This window comes from Mercenaria mercenaria, chromosome 7 (assembly GCF_021730395.1).
Source record: "Mercenaria mercenaria strain notata chromosome 7, MADL_Memer_1, whole genome shotgun sequence".
In the NCBI taxonomy this organism is placed as follows: domain Eukaryota; kingdom Metazoa; phylum Mollusca; class Bivalvia; order Venerida; family Veneridae; genus Mercenaria; species Mercenaria mercenaria.
The window spans coordinates 32,936,959-32,956,817 of NC_069367.1; the positions used below are offsets into that span (position 1 = coordinate 32,936,959).

Here is a 19,859-nt window from a genome sequence, read left to right on the forward strand (position 1 = left end):
GTCTGGGAATCGAACTCAAGACGAACAAATATAATACTAATACCGTGACCGCATACTAGCATTAGGTCAACGAGAAATCACTAACTGAATCCTTAACGTACAAAGTGTACTGACTTCTTTTTATGATATTGTTCTGTTTGTTTTATTTCAAAACGTCACAATAGTGTGCGATACCTATACGCGTACGCTCTGTTAAAGATCACGTGATGTTTGCTAACGGGAATTCCGGTTTTTTTATATATAAACCGGGAAACCCTTATCAGAAATTGTTGACGAATTCTTTTTATCTTAAGTATTTTAGGAAACAGAATTTGATAATAAGATACATTGTAAGAACATCGAATATGCAGTATATAGTTGAGTAAAGCATAAGTTTTCCCACGATGTGTGGGTTAGTCGCTTTTAAGACAAAGTGTTAACTTTATTATGTTTATCGAAATCCTGTCAAAACACGAATGTCATTCGTTAGCAACGGAAACATCATTTAAAAGAAATTATAAAGACTAGTAGGTTGATTTTACGGTTTAATACACATGTTAATTTGAATAATTATGTTAAATCGTTGAGATGGTCATTTTTAAAACATGTTTAAATCTTAAGGAAACATGACTGAATATCTTGAAGCAGATTTAAACAAAAGTCCTTCATAGTTAAGTTATATTATTTAAATAAATTTTAAGATAATACAAATAATACCAATGGCAAGTACACCAATTTTTATTGTATACCTGGACCAGCATTTTCTAAATTTGGATTATCGCTCTGTTTTGTTTGTTACTAAACATTGTGAGGTTTGTTTCCCTTGAATTGCTAAAATGTGCTTTATAACTTATAGCATCATCATATCTGACCATAAAATGTTTTGATATTTTTGGCAGGTTTTTTTTGGCCCTAGTTAGACAGCAGGATGCATTAACGTCATTCTTCTAATGTGTATTTGGTATTATCATTAAAAGATCTTTTCCAGGGTAAAGGCAGTTAGGAGTAAATAAATATTACTGAAATGAATAGTTATTATCTATTATTATACCTCTCATAAATGTCCTATGCAAATTACCCATTACTTTAACTTGAATAATATTTCATTTTCGTTTTCGGAATCCCTAGAGACTTTATATCTCATGCGCAAAATTGTTATTTTCAATTTCTGCGCATGTGATATGATCTATAATTTCATATCACATGCGCAACAGAGCTATTTCGTTTTTACTGCGCAGGTAATATTTATTTTTTCATATCTCCTGTTGAGAGGTTGATACTTTCTTATGGATTAAAAGACTGAGCCGATAAATTTTCAGACGAGGCGCTTATAAATACTTAAGGATTAAACTACCTTTTCGGGTATTCATACATGTGTGAACCCGGTCGATGTTTCTTTTTGTAATGATTTGTTCTACGTGCAAAAAATTTCGAAACAAAGTTTTATTAAATATTTAATCGAAACTATCACCATCAGAATGGAAATGATCTAACTAAAAAAAGTACTCACACTTACATGTTTCGTTTAGAAATAAGATAGTTATCGCTTTTTTCGAATGATGAGACAGATGTCAGCGAAATGTAAATCTATCATAAAAGTTTTATTACACAGCAAATTTGCCATAAATTCCGAGTACTCCTTAATTCTGTCTTTATTTTATTTAGTATTTGGTTTTTAATAAATCATTATGTTAATTTTCCAGTTAATGTTTTGACCTTTATGTATTTCGGTAATTGCATTCCTGAGAGGGCAGATATGGTGAATATTTTTCACATCACCCTCTCAGGAATGCAATATTTATATATTGTGCTGATATTCTTTCCTGTGAGTTAATACAATTTATTAGCGTCTGATGTCCCTTTCACGCTTCCGTAGAATCAACACTTCCGTAGAATCAACTCCAAGGCATTACTGACACTTTTAGACAACATCGGAAACGACATTTTGAACAATTTGAAAGTGCCATTAATCTTCATATACGGACCCCTGTATCGGAGGAGTTGTGTTTATTCCGAGTTCAAATATAAGTTTGTAGATGACAAGCTCACATCCCAATTGTTTTCAAATCGTTAGAAAGTGTTGAAAATTGACTCCCCATTAGCAAAAAAAAAGAAGTCCACGCCCGGAGGGGATGGCCGCTGTGCGTGACTCCTGACTATAGACCAAAGCATATGCGACTTTTGTTTCCATGTTTAGCCTGTTTGCTTTCATTCCTTTACTTCCGGAAAAAGCTGAAGGTCGTGTGACGTCACTTTCTGCGTTGTCAAAAAACATACATTGTGTAAAAATTTGTGCGTTGAACAAATATTTCGGTACGATCTATATTTAGAACTTATCTTTAGAACAAATGCAGTAAAAATAAAGTCGTAATGACAGTATGTACTATATTTGTTTTAGTGATGTTTAATACATTACATCGACATATTTAGACATTTATATTCTAAGATACTACGATACCAGATTTGCAATTGTTTACTATCTACCAATATTTTTACTTAGTTATCAGAAGATTTAGGTTTAATGTCATGCTACTCAATTGTAAGTCATATAGTGACTTTCCAGCTTTTTTGTGAAAGACCTTAGGTGTCCCTCCTGGTAATATTTCATCACGGGAAGGCACCTGGGTAGATCCACAAGCCAGCTTGATGGGTTTCCTGACAGGTATTTCTAAGCCCCAAAGTTTAGCTACAACTCTCATGGGTTTGTAGTCAGCGACGTGAACCACTCAGCCGCGGAGATCCCTAGAATGTATTTTGCGTTATGTGTAAGAAAGCAACTTACATATGTTGCAGCATATATTTATTTTAAATTTTAAATGAGCAAAAACTTTCCTACTAGTTTATTTAACAGAGACATCCCTATTTCATAATACACGCTGATAAAACATGACAGCAAAATCCAGTGAAAGCATTTATCTGATGTGATGACTTTGTGACATTGGTACAGAGGCCAGAAATTATGTTGACTTAGTTATGTCGTCGCAGCCAGTTGCCAGGGTGAATGCCCCAACTCAGGATCTCTCCAGGAAGCGGTGACATGCATCTATGGACAATGAAGAATCTGTTAAAAAATATAAAAGTAATAGCAATACGTTTACTGACAAAATTCTGGGACCGGAAATGGAACGACCCGACATACTCCAAAGAAGTAGCACAACTAATGCAGATTTAAATATAGACCTTCTGATTCAATTGTCTAAGGATGTGCAAAGAATACAGGATAGTATGAACATGCGTATGGATTTGCTGCAAGAGCATATTTCTGACTCCGAGAAACGCATAACTGAAAAGATTACAGACAAATTCACAAAGTGTTCGATAAGAGAATAAGTTCTGAAACAGCAAAGTTGTGGAATGAGATAGTTAGCAAGATAGGCGATGTGCGAAAGGATGTAATGGATGATATATCCCAACTTGCTGAGAAAATAGAAGCCCACACGAAACCAAGTGGAAAATATTCAGAACACATGACGATTTATTTTTACTGGCCTTAATTGTTAAAACACTACATATCTTTATTCCTTGTTCAAATTTTTAAACTTTAACTTGGTTTAATCTGTTCCATAAATTTTCAAACAGCAGTAGACTGTAATGGTTTCTTGTACGATTCTTTCAGTTGTAAACTCTCTATAGTCGTTAGGGAACATTTATGGTTTTAAGTCTGAGAGGTTTTATGTACTAGAGGTTTAAAAATTTTTGATTCAGAAGTTAAACAACCGCGCTCTTTATTAAACTAGACATATATTTTCTGGTGCGCAGTGAAATATCTCGTAAAATCCGCTCCAGGAAAGGGGGGAAACTAAATAACAGTTTTAAACAAATAATAAAGACGTGTAACAATTTTTGTTAATATTAGGCTTTAAAGGGTCATGACGACTTTATGTGGCTGCCACGTTTTTGGCTTTGACCATGAAATACAAGTATATCAATTTTCTGTTATCTCCTATTTTTGATAATTGCTATCCAATATTTATGTTTAAGTTTTTAATATTTGATTCAAGCAATAGAAAGTGTCATTGAATTCATTGTTTTGATTACCTCAAGTTATGGCTCTGACTGTCTCAGTCCATTTACAATATTGGCAGTATTATTTTCCTATAGATTAAAAATTAAACATTTTAAAAATCATTTTTTTTTTTGTACTTTACTTTTTCATTTACATGTACAATATCCACCAAAACCTTATATATGTATTTTAGACTATCTACTACACAATATCGGGAGATAAATCTTTGTATCGCCTGATGTGGATTTTCGCAATGTCTGCGCATAGTTGCATATCTTACAAATAATACCTTGTAAGTGACGTGTGTATATTTATATATAGTTTATATCAACTAACTAATATAAAGGAAGGTCCTTAGGAATCGGGCAAAAAGATAGCGGGCTTGATCTGACTTGAGTCTGTTCCATAGAATGAAAAGTGCAACACTTCTCAAACTCCACAGTAAAAAAGCATCCTATAATTCGGAACAGAGCTGACATAGATTTATTTTAGAATGATTTTCTTTCTAAGGTTTTTAGATCAAAACATATTTATTTTTCATCATTTGAACAAATAAGACTAAGGTGTTCTTCTTGGATCAATGTAAATAAATTTGTTAAACCACAGTAAACACCGCAAATAAAAACTCTGTGATTGAAAGTTTCTGTATAGTATGCGAAAGTTTTGACGGACTCCTTTTTAAGAATTTCACAGAAATATAAAGCTTTGTCTACCTAAAATGTACACCAAATCCATTTCACATTTAAACATTTTCAATTTTGAATGAATAATTTAGTTTTTAATCTATTTTTTCAAACACGTGTAGTTTTTAAAAGAAATAGATCGAATTTTTTCTAACTTGCTATGGTATGGGTTGCAGCTGCAACAGTTTACCAACACCTACAGTTGACAGAGTATAGAATAAATACAAACTACACCTTGTAAAGGGAGAATCTACAATAGTCTACAATAACCATAATGGGTATTATTATCTGTAAGAATATCCTTTGGAAGCATAGAACGCAACCAAGCAAACAGGCAGTAGACTCTTTTTGATCAAGTCAGTTCATGAGAGGTAATGAAATATGCAACACCCCTCATGACTCCTAGCACTGCTGTAGGTGGATTTTTAAGTAAAATGGAATTGACTCCTTTATCTTAAAAGAACATAAAATATAAAAAAAAAACACTGAATCCAAGTACAGAGATACATTGAACAACCACGATACAGCACTTAAAGACTGCTGATTTGATAGTTATTAACATCTGGAAGATCTTTTGGAAGCATTAAATGCAACCAAGCAAAGTAATCGAAACCTTGGTTTGATAAATCTGTTCAATAGACGTAATGAAATACACAGCACCATTCGAAGTCATGTTCGGGCATGAATGTGTGTTCGGATTTAACGTCTTTTTCAACAATTTTTCAATCATATAAACGACGGTGTCTACTTGTAACACTGATCACAATGCTCAACATTTTAGTGCTGCTTCACTGGAATACACCGTAGACGCTTGGTTCAAACAATATTTATTTTTCCAAATATGCATTTCATACAAACATATATTAATGTGATAGGATGGCGGAGTAAGCTAAAATTTTGTATTAAACCTCTTTCCTGGTTTCTGGTAGACATTTAACATGATACCGAACCCAGTTATTCTGCCTCTGGGCTGACAGTAAAAACATATCTGTATTACATCTAGTTTAAAATAAAACAATAAGCAATCAACATAAAATCATCAACACTTTAAACTGAATTTCAGTACGATAATATTGATCTTTACGCTTTGGACATTGCAACTTCAAAGATAGTTCTTGATATTCAAAAAAAATATAATACGATTTCATAAATAATGGATTGAAAGTATACGTTTTTAATATTTACGAAATCACAAGGTTCAGTTAAATATAGCTCATTAAATTGCTCAGCATAGCAATAGAATAGACAAAATGCTACGTAACAGGCACATGTTTAGGATATTTTTGACAGACAGACAGACAGGTAACTTTATTTCACCAAAGGTATTATACAATACTACATGAAGATATGCAAATAAGTTTGAATAAAGCCAAATCTAGTTCCGGTAGGAACCTGCAAAAAGAGTAAAATCAATTGTTAACAAGTACATGTATATATATATGTACTGATGTATTGAAAAGGTCTTTAATGCTGTTAACACCTTTAAAGAATCCCCAACACCTTATCAAACTACTTATAATTACCATCCCACGTAAAAAACATCAAAAATAAGTATCAGTCATGATAAATTATGGTTTGTAAAACGTGGGAAAATGTATTTCTGTAATATAAACATAATTACTCTATTGATTCCTAATTCGAAAATATCAATTAAGTTCAAGAGGCATTTTATTAGTCCAAATTTTCAAGTTCTTTTGTTTTTTTTTTTTCATTATTTTGTCTTTTCTCGTATAGTCAACAGAAATATAACAGTACGATGGAACGGCATTTAACAAATCGTCGAAATTGTATCCCATTTACCGTATATCAAAGCGTATATAATCGAAAACTGTTAATGTTACCCGTTTACTTGACTTTCGCGGCGAATTTATACAAGGCCAGTTTTTACGAATCTGATTTGGTCGTAAAATAGTAAAAATAAGCTGCAGGTAAAAAAAAATACCGTTATACGGTATTTGTTTTTAATTTACGATTTTCTGAATTAGAGACAGTCGTACATTTTCTCTTCTATGTTAATAGTTTATAAAGTGTGTTGTTTTTCTCTAGTTGCTTGCTTTTCAAAAAGTTAAGAAACAAAGACAAAACAAGTACATATCATTGAACAAAAAGTAAGTACAAAACACAATTTATTAGTTACAAATGACTGATTAAGGTCGTGGACCTGAAATGACAATTGACATTTTCCGTTCCAGTACGTATTCTCTGTTTGCGATTTTGGCGTATCTAGTTGTAACGAAAAGTAGCTTTCTGTTATAGTCGAAAGATACCAAAGTCGCAAACGTAGAATATGTTATTGCACGGAAATGGCAAACCGTCATTACGGGTCCGCTACCTTAATATAAAAGATATAAAACAGGGGATCTTCGTCTGATTATCGCTGCTTAGTAGAGTATCTCATTCAAGCAACGACAATCAGTGCCCTCACCACGACGTGCACGTGCTCCCCCACGGTAAGGAAGAAAAACATAGATAGGTCTATGCTACTAAATAAAGTTCATCCCAAAATAATTATTTCGTGCGTATTTAAGATATGTTATATTGCTGACTTTTACAGAAAGCTCATCACCAGCTTTAAGATCTGCAAGTGAAGAGACATAGCTGCTATAATAGTTAAAGTGTTTGTTGCTTGACACCATATGTGGTTGGACATCTGCAACTAGCTCCATTTCCTCTTTATCATGTATGCTAAGTTTGAAGATGCTGTGTTTGATAGGCTTTGTAGGATCTTTGATATTTGGCTTTCCAGTCGAAGGATCACATGGCTCAAACAACTCCACGAATGAATGGATAAAATATGTGCCGTCAACAGGAGCAATCAAGCGGCCGTCTGAGTACTGAATGGCGTATCTTTCAAATTCATTGGTTCTATGCAAATCTCTGCTATGCTGCCATTCTCTTATTGGTACCATGTCAGCACCCATGTCATCTGTAAAAAGGCATAGTGGTAAACTACACAATCATAAGTTTTTGCCGCTTAAATCTCTAAAATCTTTCAAAGATTGTATCTTTTTATAGTATCTAGAAAATACATTTCTGTTGTTTTTATTACTAAATCAGTTTTATCCGTGTAAGACAAAATGTTCACCTTGTACTATCCACCATATTTGATAGACCCAAAATAGAAATTGTTTTGTTCATGTAAACAGACATGGGTTTCCCAGTTTACTGCATGTGGCGCTTTGCCAATTGATAATATTTTACCTTCCCATACCTGCATACCTATACAAATATTATTAATACTGTTCCGAATGATACTATTATGCATATTCAATAGAGTATGTAAATAGCATGACTCACATTTGTTAATCGAAGTCTGCGGTTTCCCAGTGAGTTTTACGGCTGGTGTCATTTTCGCACATGCGGCCTTTGCCTCTTGACACTTCTGTTGTTTTATCCTTTGCTTTTCTGTTTTGATTTCGCCATATTTCTTCGCAACTATCTAGAACAATGTAGAATTGCATAGTAATTACATTTTTTGTATTGTAGAACAGTAAACTTCACGCAATGCAAGACACTAACGGCTGTTTTAAAGAAAACACAAAGTTCAGATTCAACTAATCAAGATACGTAAGGCCTACAAAAACTCTGTTTCCGGTAACATGCTAAAATGCTAAAAAAATTAGGGTAGGTAGGTCGGAAATTTTTGGATTTTTTTTGGTAAACTTTCAGAAATTATTTTTGTGTAAAAAACAAAAATGCAAATAAGGGGATTATGCATTCAGAGCACCAGTAAGTTGATTTCTAACATCACTGGTCAGGTTTAAAGCATAAAAATTGAAGTTTGAAAAAAAATATTCTCAGAGGCCATAAAAACATTTAGGGTCGGGCCAAAAATTTAGGGTAGGTCGGGATACCGGCAACAAACAGTATTTTTTACGCCTAAGATGGCTGCTAATACTGTCTATAGGAAGAACAAACAATGTTTCACGTTAGGGCGTTTATGATATTTTCACTTGCAATGTCATTGGTAATTACAGCAACATAATGAATTCTTAGTATTTTTGTATTCGATAGGAGGAATTTCGAAGACATTCACTTTATAAATTAAGTTCATTCCTTAGTTTTTTCTGTTGTCAAACTGAGCGGGGTTTAAACTTAAACATAATTATATCAGTATATAAACTGAAAAAAGGTCTATAGCTTTGTTTAAAATGTGTAAATATTACTGTTTTCTGAGAAATACATACTTTTGTACGTTTTAATTTTATGTTTTACTTCAAATTGATCATAAGTAAAACATTTTTCTTCTGCATATGTTTGAAAAGTATCCACGAAATGTTGTATGAACTTGAAAATGCTCGAAAATCTGTTAAATTCATATTTCAATAAGTAATTTGTTTTTGTAAAATGATAAACAAATTTGGCAAATTTTCTTACCATCTCTAAATACTCGTGAAGCATATCTGCCGTTGGGCCACACTTAGGATCGCTATCCTTATTCGGTAGACATATTTGATTCTTTCCGATAGTTGTTGGTAATTCCGGCATGGTTAAAAGCAGAGCCATTACCACAGCGAGACAAACACCGACACTAACAAGTACTATCATAATAATAAGTTTAAGTTTAGTATCCATTCTGTCGTATTTTTCATCCACTGTTTTAAATTGTATCAGTTTATATGTCTGCTAACCCGATTGCCGTCTAACTGCATACTGTACGCCTAAAATAGACCTCCTCGTATATGTAGTGCAGTATCATACCATATTCGATTAACCAATCAAACCACACGTACCATATGTTGGGTTTATTTATTGCTTTATTTCGGTTTATCTGGGGGATTTCTCTAATTTTGAAAATATATCCATACAAATTTTATTACGCAGATTTATTTGCTTTACTAACGGGCTACTATCTATTTTTTGCCAATAATAGATTGAAACATATGAATTGCGAATTTGTATATTACACAATTTGGACCATAAACTTTATACTTATCGTATATAAGGCACCATCAGTACTACTAAAGGCCTAAAAAAGAAATTCTTTGTTTCCGGTAACATGCTCAAAAAATTAGGGTAGGTAGGTCGGAATTTGTTTTTTTGGATTTTTTTTATTAAATTTTATTAAGGGAGACTTTTCGGAAATTAATTTTGTGCTAAAAAATGAATGCAAATAAGAAGGTAATGCCTTTGAGCATCAGGAAGTTGATTTCTAACACCTCTGGACATGTTTAAAGCATAAAAAGTGCTGTTTTGCAACTTTTTGTTAAAAAGTTGAAAAAAATATTCTCCAAGGCCATAAAAACATTTAGGGTCGGGCCAAAAATTTAGGGTAGGTCGGGATACCGGAAACAAACATTTCTTTTTACGCCCAACATAACTTTAATAGTGTTGTATCAATACGATTATCTGTAAAATTTATGATTATTAGTGTTTCAATATTTTTCGTAAATTTTCACTACAAATATAAAATGTGCTCATGTTGTATTCCTGTAGTAGAAATGACATGGGACACTGATTTTCAAATTTTCAAAACGTGACTGTACGTAATCGTCTGCCGACGTTTAATTCGTCTTTGAATTTTCAGTATCCCATATGTTTTCTTCTGAATTGGATAATTGTCATTTTAACCTTATGCAACACAGAGTTAGTATCTATCCATGGTGTTTTATTATTGAAAATCCGAAATATTTTCGCTGGTCTCCGACTAACACTGGATTTCAGACAATAATGCGCCTGCCAAAACGTCTAAGTTTTGCTTAACTTACATGTCAATTAATGCATACTATTTATGGTCCAGTGTGGTTTTTAAAAGATATAGGTAAGAAGTTTTTATAACAGGGCAAAGCGCGGTTATCAAAATGTCTTACCTACTTATTGGCAAATATGTGATAGAAATATGTGGGGTGAAGAAGTCTGACCTTCTAATTAACCATGACATTGCTGTTGTCAAACAAATTTGTGTCTTCAGAGGTAAGCTGTTTGTTGTATTGGGTTTAACGCCGTATTTTAGTCATGTGACGGCGGGCAGTTCACAGTTGACCTTACCAGTGTTCCTGGATTCTGTACCAGTACAAACTTGTTCTCTGCAAGTAAATGTCAACTTCCCCACATGAATCAAAGACGGGGTACTAATAATTTCAGTCGCAACGTTGTTTATTAAATAGTCATGGAGAACATACGCCCCGCCCGAGGATCGAACTCGCGACCCCGCGATCCGTAGACCAACGCTCTATCTATTGAGCTAAGCGGGCGGGCTTTAGAGGTAAGCTGAGTGCGAGTCATGAAATCAGTATGTCACTGCATTCTTGTAAAGTACACCGCAATAAATTGCGTTTATCACCTGATTGTGGTCTCATCGTGACCTTTTCAATTAAACCTGTCTGTTAGAAATTACGAAGTAAGAACCGGGTCCTTAATGAATTTTTGGGAAATCATGAAGAACGCACCATTAAGAAGCAGTTTGCCAATAAACACATATAAGCACATTCAGTGGGGCTGTAAATCTTGTCTCGACCAAGCCGTATGTATGCTATACATTTACAATGTAAACTTTGTATAAAAACCAGTCAGCGACCAAATGCTAATGTTCAATGTAACTGAGACTGAATATATGTGAAATACACATACCGGTATATCATCAACGTATTACACACAAAAAGGAAATACCTTTCACTTAGAATTAGTCTCTTTTTGCTCACATATTGCAATAGCTGGTTCTCAGCTTGTCAATGCATTTGCAATTGCTCTACAGAAAGCAAGGTAAAAACGCTTTCATGAATTCGAAGGATCCTGTCTCTTTCTTTGTTTGTATCGTTATACCGACCCGTCGAGACGAGCAGGGAAAAGGATAATCTTCTACTGTTTGATATTTTCTGACGTGTGCGGTTTGTTTCCCTTATATCTATGCGGCTATATATATAAAAGAAATTTGTTCCGGTTGATAACTGTTTATGTATGTATTCCCGGTGGTATCAACCTTCCAAATAATTTTAAAACTATCGCAGTGAAAGTAGAACCATATAATAATAAAATACCGCTGTATTTAACGTAATATTATATAATAAGTTTAACATTTTCTGTTGCCAAACTGTTTAGACAAAAAGTGTTTATTACGAAAATGTTCGATGCTTTCTGTGAGATAAAACGAACTATATGTTATGGATGTAATATACGGTGCCCCTAAAGTGACATGTAACGCACTTTTTTTCTACTTAGGTAATGTGAGACATTTTTTATTTCATTTAAACGAAATAACTAATTCGTTTAAACGAAATGATTTCGTTTTTACGAAATGTTATTTCGTTTAAACGAAATGATTTCGTTTAAACGAATTAGTTATTTCGTTTAAACGAATTAGTTATTTCGTTTAAACGAAATAGTTATTTCGTTAAAACGAAATGATTTCGTTTAAACGAAATAAAAAAAGTCTCACATTACCTAAGTGGAAAAAAGTGCGTAACATGTCACTTCAGGGGCACCGTAGTAATACTTATGTAATACTTATCTTCTTTTGAATATAACATTTTGTATAGAGACCTGCTCAGTCCTGGTCTAAATAGTTTGGCGCATAGTCCATAAAGTACAAAGGTATATGAGGTGTAGAAAACTTAAAATAGATATTCCCCTAAGGAGAGGAAATAGAATACACTGCATGAGACATAAATATTGACATTCTTGATCTAACACCAAAAACTATTATATGGATTTCGTAACAGGTGTGACATTAATCGCTAGGTGAAATCTTATCCGCTTAAACTCGTCAGATAACTGTTTTACTATTGTTCTGATTAGAAAGTAATTAAACACACACATTTTTCGAAATGTCTTTCAAAGACTTTACGCTCCTATAATTGCGCAATATTTCCGCTGCAGAACAACTGCATATTTCTCGATACAAATCTAATATTTTACTGCATATCATATTCAGTTATCACATGAACGAATTGAGTAGAAACTACAAAGATTGCTTTCCCCATGCCTATTCAATATTCAGAGTTTTGAATATATCTGTTTACTTATAGATAAATCATTGCCAAAATATTATGACCAAGCTTTTTGGAATAGATTTAACATAATAAAAATGGATTGAATTAAGCTTATTAGTCTACAGTAGTTTATGTACATAGTATGTACATGTAATTGAAATAGATTTGTACATTGTTCGACCATGCAATGCCATATGAATAATATTGACTCATTATTTTCGGAAAAGAAGAAAGTTTCTTTGAAATTCTATAGGCCACATAATTCGGAAAGCATATCTAAAATATATTTTCTAAAAATGTTGTTTAACCATCATTATACAAATTATTTAAAGCTGTTTATCAAGGTTGTCAAAATACACTTTGTCCAATTGGTTAACAGTAAGGTTAAACTAGTATATGTCTTTTAAACCTGTTTTTCTACTTCAAGCTGCCATTTATAAACAAACTATTTGAGCAGAAGGTTTAGTCTGTGGTATAAATGATTGTCGCTGTAGAACGTCAGGGATGCACCATAATTATAGTTTTACAATTGTCTTGATAATTTTATTGGGTTTGCTTCTGTCACTTAATATTCTAATTTTCAGCTTTGTTTTGGAGGAAAATAAATTCAGAAATTCCAGATATTTTATTAACGATCTGACAGAATTCCCATTCTTCTGTGATGATTTATCATTAAGTGCTGATGAGGATGAAGACACTTTTAATGTGAAGAAAAATCTGTACAGATATTTCTTGCACAAACGCAGATACATTTGCAGTTTTCGGAATCTTACGGAACCATTACAGAAGGTTGCATCTGTGACAATTTGTTTTTTATAGCTTAAAACAGTTTCATTCTTTATTAAATGAAATGTTTAAGTTTCTCTATTACAATACAAATGATAAAATCTTATAAAAATCCTTTGGAAGCGTACTAGAATGAAAGCAAATATATACATATCAGTCTCTGTTTCAAGCACTGAATGCGCGAAATTAAACCTCTACAACATTTTTTGAAACTGTCCAGGCGTTTTTCTTACTATATAAAACACATATCTACAGCAATTAATTAAAAAGCGTTTCTTTTCTAAAACGAAAAAGTTATCTTAACTGTATCAGGACTTCAAATATCAAATTCAGCAACATGTAGGAGTACAGATAAATATAATTATATCACTATTAATCCTACCTTCCATGTTTAACAATACCATGTTATAGATATATCATTTTTATGCAAGCAAAGATAGTAAAGTGATGAATATCAATGTCTGTAAGTACTTAATAAATACTTACAACTGAGGAAAAAGTTGTCATTCTTTTCGAACAAAATATCTGTTATTGACATAAACAAAACTTACATAAAATTCAGATTTGTAAAATAATATTTGATTATTTGAAAGGCTTTGGATCAATTTAATCTTTATTTGATGATTTTCTATTTCAGTTCAATCTTTGTACGCTTTGACGTGTGAATTTAAATATGATTATTGCTACTGCTTTTTTATATATATCATTACATATAAATGTTTATTTTTACAGTTTGTTGAAAGGGAGTCAAGATTAAGACTTGCTTCAGGTATTAAGAATAGCTATGATTCTCTAATATTATTCACGTTTAATTAATATGATATAATGATTGTGGTGTCACATCAATTTTATAACATTATCTTACACGTTATTGCAGTGTCCTTTCATTGACTGTTATGAAAAAAATGTGTTTTAATCAACTCAATTTATTATGCAGGGCTAGAGGGGGAAAGGTATTTACAATGTGGAAACGAGAGTCTGAGAGAACCTTCCGGCTATTTGAGTGCTACTTTCAGAAAAGTCTCATGGCACCAGACTTACGAAGGTAATATATTTTATTTATATATTTTGCATGTATTTATGGCAAATATATCGAATATGAATAAAAGTTGGCAATTTCTTGGTTATTTTCAGAATGCTAAAACTATCTTTCTGTAATTAGGACAAATGACATTTTGTACATATTTATTTTCTTGTCAATACAACTGGTGTTGTATTGTTAAGTATTATATGCAACCTTAATGGTGAACATTTACAATAATTTCTAAAAAGTATATGCTTACAATACAGTACATTTTATTATTTAATTTTAGACGTTATATATCGCAAATAGTGATAGATCGTTGAATAAAAACATTGTTTGGTGTCCAGATGCAAATGAATTATATCAGGCGGGCACAAATATATTTCATAAACATTAATGAATGATAGATCTTACATATTAAATGCATTAAACGATTTTAATAAAATAGTAAAAAACGATGTAATTCTGAGAATTTTATCAATTCTTAATAAATTCAAAGTGAAAGGCACAAGTGTTATTTTCATTTTATCACATGCTAGCTTTTTGCGACTGAACCTTCAAAAGTTTCTAGATTCTATATTCTTTATCTCTTATATTGACCATTTGTTCTAACACTAGTATAATACCAATAAATACGACTTTTCGGTATGACTATTTTACTCCTGCGACGTTAAACATGATAGAAACTTACATAGACATAACGTGTGTTTTTTGAAGGGGAGGGATCAAACGTCGTTATTCACTGGGACAAATATATGGAGGATTCATTCATTTCCGAAGGTCTTGTGTACCGTTAAATTCAATGTGAAAAGACACCAATATTTTGTTTTTAATCACATGCTAGCTTTCTTCTCATGAAGCCTTGACAAATCTTCTTTTATATATCTTGTATTGATCAATGATATTACATTATTGTAATACCAAAAATGCGACATGGCTTTTTACACTCAAACGACGTCAAACACGTGAAAATACTGAATGTTCGCTCATATATAAATGCGTTTTATTGAAGGCATAGGATCAAACCTCGTTCTTCACTGGGACAAACATCCGAAGAATTCATTTATTTCCGAAGATCTTGTCTATCATAAAGGAGAAATCAAAGTACCAGAAGGCCAGTTCTGCTTTTTGTATTCTTCTGTTTTAATCAACTTAACCAACGTCATGATCCATATCGGAAATGCATACAGGTTTATTCTCCAAGTTTGTGTTAACAGTCATGGTTATGAGCGCACTCTTTTGTATAAATCTCAAAGTTACAAACCAAGTGGAACCAATTCGATATCATCGCTGGCTGTTGCCGGACATGTTTACATTGCAAGAGGCGATGCTGTTTTCGTCAAAGTGTCCGAAGCAAGCCGAATAATAATCAATTCAGTTGGAAATATGTTCGGAATTCTGCCACTCCGCTAACAGAAAGGAACTAACACACAGTTAAGTTACTATTTATAACGTTGAAATTCAAAATCAAAATAGTCGGATTAGATCTACTTGTTCTTGTGATATTCAAATAGTATCTTATCTGACAGTTTGTATCAGAAGCAATGAGACAACGGTATAGGAACAATTCATTTTGCAGTTTTACATTACCTGTTCGAAATATGATCACCTATATCAATTATTAGTATATACTGTTAATTTATATAACTTTGTGGCCAAAACAGTACGGTGGTTTTGTTCAAAACGGATATTTCTGTGAGATATGAATTCGTAGATTTCAAATTTTGAACAAAAAAAAAAGGAATTGGAATAATTATTTTATTTGTTCATTGAGATATAATTTTGTGGACTGACTCAACCACAAAATCCATGAAATTAAATTTCCCATTAAAATTCAAAAGTATGCGTTTTTGTTTTAACACCATATGACAGGCCCGAAACGATTTGCATAATCCTAAAGGCCGAGAAATATTTGTATCACAAGAGACAGCATGTGACGTTTCTAATTCTTTGCATTATTTGGCTGAATATTTGTGGTATGCCTACCTCGCAATGTTTAGTTGCATTATCTTGCATTTTTCTTTTCAAAACAATAAGACCAGGGTACGTTTTTCAATTCAGTGTCTAAAAACTGTATTACTCTTTGAAAATTGATCACAAAAGTTTCAGAAATGTACAATGATTAATTGCCATTGATCCTTTGAATACATGTGACAGTTTCGCATTGTGTCTTGTTAAAACTGGCTGCTACTATTATACGAATATTATATTTTAGCACTGACAAGTTTTGCGCTCTATAAAATAGACAAAGTTTTACAAAATTGCGAAATTACCTTCAAAAGGAAACATAAATATAAAAGAAATATTACTGACGTGTATAGAAACTACTTATTAGGCTTTAATTAAGCTAATATTTCAGTATGATACTATATTTAGAACTGTTTTTGTTTTAAGAATATACTAAATGATACGCTACAAAACCATTTACCTGCAAATACAAGGACTGCGTGTATTAATTACTACTTTCAGTAATGCATATCGTCTTTCATTATTTTCCGTATATTTTAGTCATACTGGCAATCTTTATATTTTAGTCTAATACTGATAATCTGTATATTCTAGTCTAATACTGATAATCTGTATATTTTAGTCTAATACAGGTAATCTGTATATTCTAGTCTAATACTGGTAATTTGTATATTTTAGCCTATTTATTTATTTATTTATTTAAGTCTCAATTACATACATGACATATCAATAAACAATATACAGATGATATATGGCTATGATACATGTATGCAATCACTCTTAAGAGAGTTATTAGAGACCATATACATCAAGTTCTATACATCTATTTACATCATAAAAAATAGATTACCATTGCTAATCTTGTTTTAAAAACTGCCATAAAATAAACTAACTTTTACAAAACTGAAAATTGTAAACACGTTGCACTAGCGCGCCTTATAAAAAACATCTTAAAATATCATATATCCCCTCTGATCAGATCAGAAAAGACCTGATTAGCAATGGTTATCTACACACAACTACAGCACCAATCATTATATTAGCGCTAAAACATATATAATAAACTCCAGAGCTACAGACGAGCTTTTAATGTAGTTGGATATATTCCCCTTGACATTTTATATGATTGCATTTACAAATACGCTCATGGCCAAAGGCACAATAATCTTATGGTTTTCATTCATATTCCAATTAGATAAACGAGCCTAATACTTGTAATCTGTATATTCTAGTCTAATACTGATAACCTATATATTTTAGTCTAATACTGGTAATCTTGATAATGTTTTAAATACTTTAGTTCATGACTTGAGCGACAGAATTTCAATTCAATGACAATGTGCATAACAAAATATGTTATATTCTAGGGATTTTAAAAGGTTGTGTATATAAATTTGGATTCCCATACAACAGTGGCGTATTAATTTTTAAACTGTAAGGCAGACAGATTCCTAGTTGGTGTGAAGCAATGGCAAAGGAATTTGGATCAAAAATATAATGTTTGATACAGATTGCAATACTCATCTTGAATAGCCTTAATCGTGACCTGCTGACTTACTTTTTCGTTTTTGATGTTACAGCATAAAAGTTTGATCCACATGTATAATTTTGATACAGATTTCAATACTCATCTTGAATAGTTTTAATCATGACCTACTGACCTACTTTCTTGTTTTTGAAGATACATCATAGAAATTTGGACCTTGTGTATAACTTTTGATACAGATTTCAATACTCATCTTTAATATTCTTAACCCTGACCTACTGACCTACATTCTTGTTTTTGAAGCTACATCAAAGATATTTGGACCACCTGTATAATCTTTGATAAAAATTTCAAAGTTATCTTGAATAGTCTTAATCGTGATCTACTGATGCTTTTTCTTGACCTACTTTTATGTTTCTGAAGTTACGAAGTTACAGCAAAGAAATTTGTATCACATGTAACATGTTTGATACAGATTGCAATACTCATCTTGAATATTTTAAAACGTGACCTACTGACCTACTTTCTTGTTTTTGAAGTTACAGCATAGAAATTTAGACCACATGTATAATTTTTGATACAGATTTCAATACTCATCTTGAATAGTCTTAATCTTGACTTACTGACCTACTTTCTTGTTTTTGAAGGTTCAGCATAAACATTAGGACCATATATATAATTTTGATACAGATTTCAATACTCACCTTTAATATTCTTAACACGGACCTACTTTCTTGTTTTTGAAGCTACATCAAAGAGATTTGGGCCACCTGTATAATGTTTAATACATATTTCAAAACTAATCTTGAATAGTCTTAATCGTGACCTACTGATCTACTTTCTTGACCTATTTACATGTTTTTTGAAGTTACAGCAAAGAAACTTGTACCACGTGTATAACTTTTATACAGATTTCAATACTCATCTTTAATATCCTTAATATTTACCTACTGACCTACTTTCTTGTTTTTGGATGCTACAGCAAAGATATTTGGACCACCTGTATAACTTTTTAACATATTTCAGTTGTTATCTTGTATAAGCTTTACCCTGACCTACTTACCTAGTTTTTTTAAGCTTTAGCAAAGAAATTTGTTCATGTAAGCAATTAATCTCAGGTGAGCGATATAGTGCCATCATGGCCCTCTTGTTATAATTCATATCTTTGGCATACTAATCTTATACTTAAGACGGTTAAAGGGGTTATTTGTTTACAAAACTCTGAAACAAGGTGATAGTTTTCAGTTATCGATAGTGCGGAATACTCTCGTGTTCACCAACGCGACAATCAGAAAACTCTAGCAAGAAATGACTTAACGTATTGCATGAACTTCTTTAAATAGGCTTCCTTAAATTGGCGCCAAGATCAAGAGATACAGGTCCTTACAGATCCTGTCAAATGAAGTATATTTCTTATCGCATAACAATCTGACTTAAGTACTTGATCTTCTAAACGAAGATCTGAAAATGACCCATTTACATTCGTCTTCTGTATATTTTGGATTTCCAATCTTGCTATTTTTATTTTCGCAAATCTATTTTTATTTGAACCAATCAGACGACTTGTTTCAACAAGCATTTGGCTGAACCATCAAGATAGCGTCGAATGTCAAAGAGTAAGAAAAATGTGCAGTCAGTACGGGGCTAGAACCCGGGACCCCTCGCTTACAGGGCAAGTGCCGTACCGATTGAGCTAACCCGCTATCTGACACTTCACGTGACCAAGTCCGTACCATAACATATGATTTCACTCAAAACACAAGCGCGTAGTCGTGATGTGGTCGTTATCAGAATTGTAAATATGAACAACCCAGGCTAAATATAGATTTTTTAAGCTTACAAAATGTTGTAAAAAAGCCTTCTGACTGGCTAGCGGAAGGGTCGTGAGAACGAGGTTATCAGTAGCTCGCCTTCAGATCCATCCTAAGCGTAGCGTAATAGGAGATGTACTTTAGTCAGATTGTATCGAATCATGAACGGACAGAAAAGGCCGATTCCC

At 32.5% G+C, this 19,859-nt stretch overlaps 2 protein-coding genes across 2 annotated transcripts; one reads left to right on the forward strand and one right to left on the reverse strand.

Moving 5' to 3' along the window:
• Positions 1-5,478: 5,478 nt before the first annotated feature.
• LOC128558506 (uncharacterized) lies at positions 5,479-9,333 on the reverse strand. Its single transcript, XM_053548045.1, has 3 exons — positions 9,046-9,333; positions 7,966-8,107; positions 5,479-7,594 (listed from the first exon to the last, which is right to left on the reverse strand). The coding sequence occupies exons 1-3, from the start codon at positions 9,241-9,243 to the stop codon at positions 7,152-7,154; spliced, it is 783 nt and encodes a 260-aa protein (XP_053404020.1). The 5' UTR covers positions 9,244-9,333; the 3' UTR covers positions 5,479-7,151.
• Positions 9,334-13,019: 3,686 nt separating this feature from the next.
• Positions 13,020-17,122, forward strand: LOC123554528 (uncharacterized). The gene is made up of 4 exons (XM_045344747.2): positions 13,020-13,385; positions 14,115-14,151; positions 14,320-14,427; positions 15,419-17,122. Exons 1-4 carry the CDS (start codon positions 13,101-13,103, stop codon positions 15,817-15,819), a joined length of 831 nt encoding a protein of 276 aa, XP_045200682.2. The 5' UTR covers positions 13,020-13,100; the 3' UTR covers positions 15,820-17,122.
• The last annotated feature ends 2,737 nt before the right edge of the window (positions 17,123-19,859 follow it).

Bases quoted from the DNA above. Each gene is read 5' to 3' on its own strand.
- LOC128558506 (XM_053548045.1), bottom strand. From the start codon at position 9,243: ATGGATACTAAACTTAAACTTATTATTATGATAGTACTTGTTAGTGTC. The intron at 8,108-9,045 runs GTAAGAAAATTT...ACATTGTTCTAG, and splicing joins TTCACGAGTATTTAGAGATG to ATAGTTGCGAAGAAATATGG. The intron at 7,595-7,965 runs GTGAGTCATGCT...GCCTTTTTACAG, and splicing joins GCAGACTTCGATTAACAAAT to ATGACATGGGTGCTGACATG.
- LOC123554528 (XM_045344747.2), top strand. From the start codon at position 13,101: ATGCACCATAATTATAGTTTTACAATTGTCTTGATAATTTTATTGGGT. The intron at 13,386-14,114 runs GTTGCATCTGTG...TTATTTTTACAG, and splicing joins TTACGGAACCATTACAGAAG to TTTGTTGAAAGGGAGTCAAG. The intron at 14,428-15,418 runs GTAATATATTTT...GTTTTATTGAAG, and splicing joins ATGGCACCAGACTTACGAAG to GCATAGGATCAAACCTCGTT.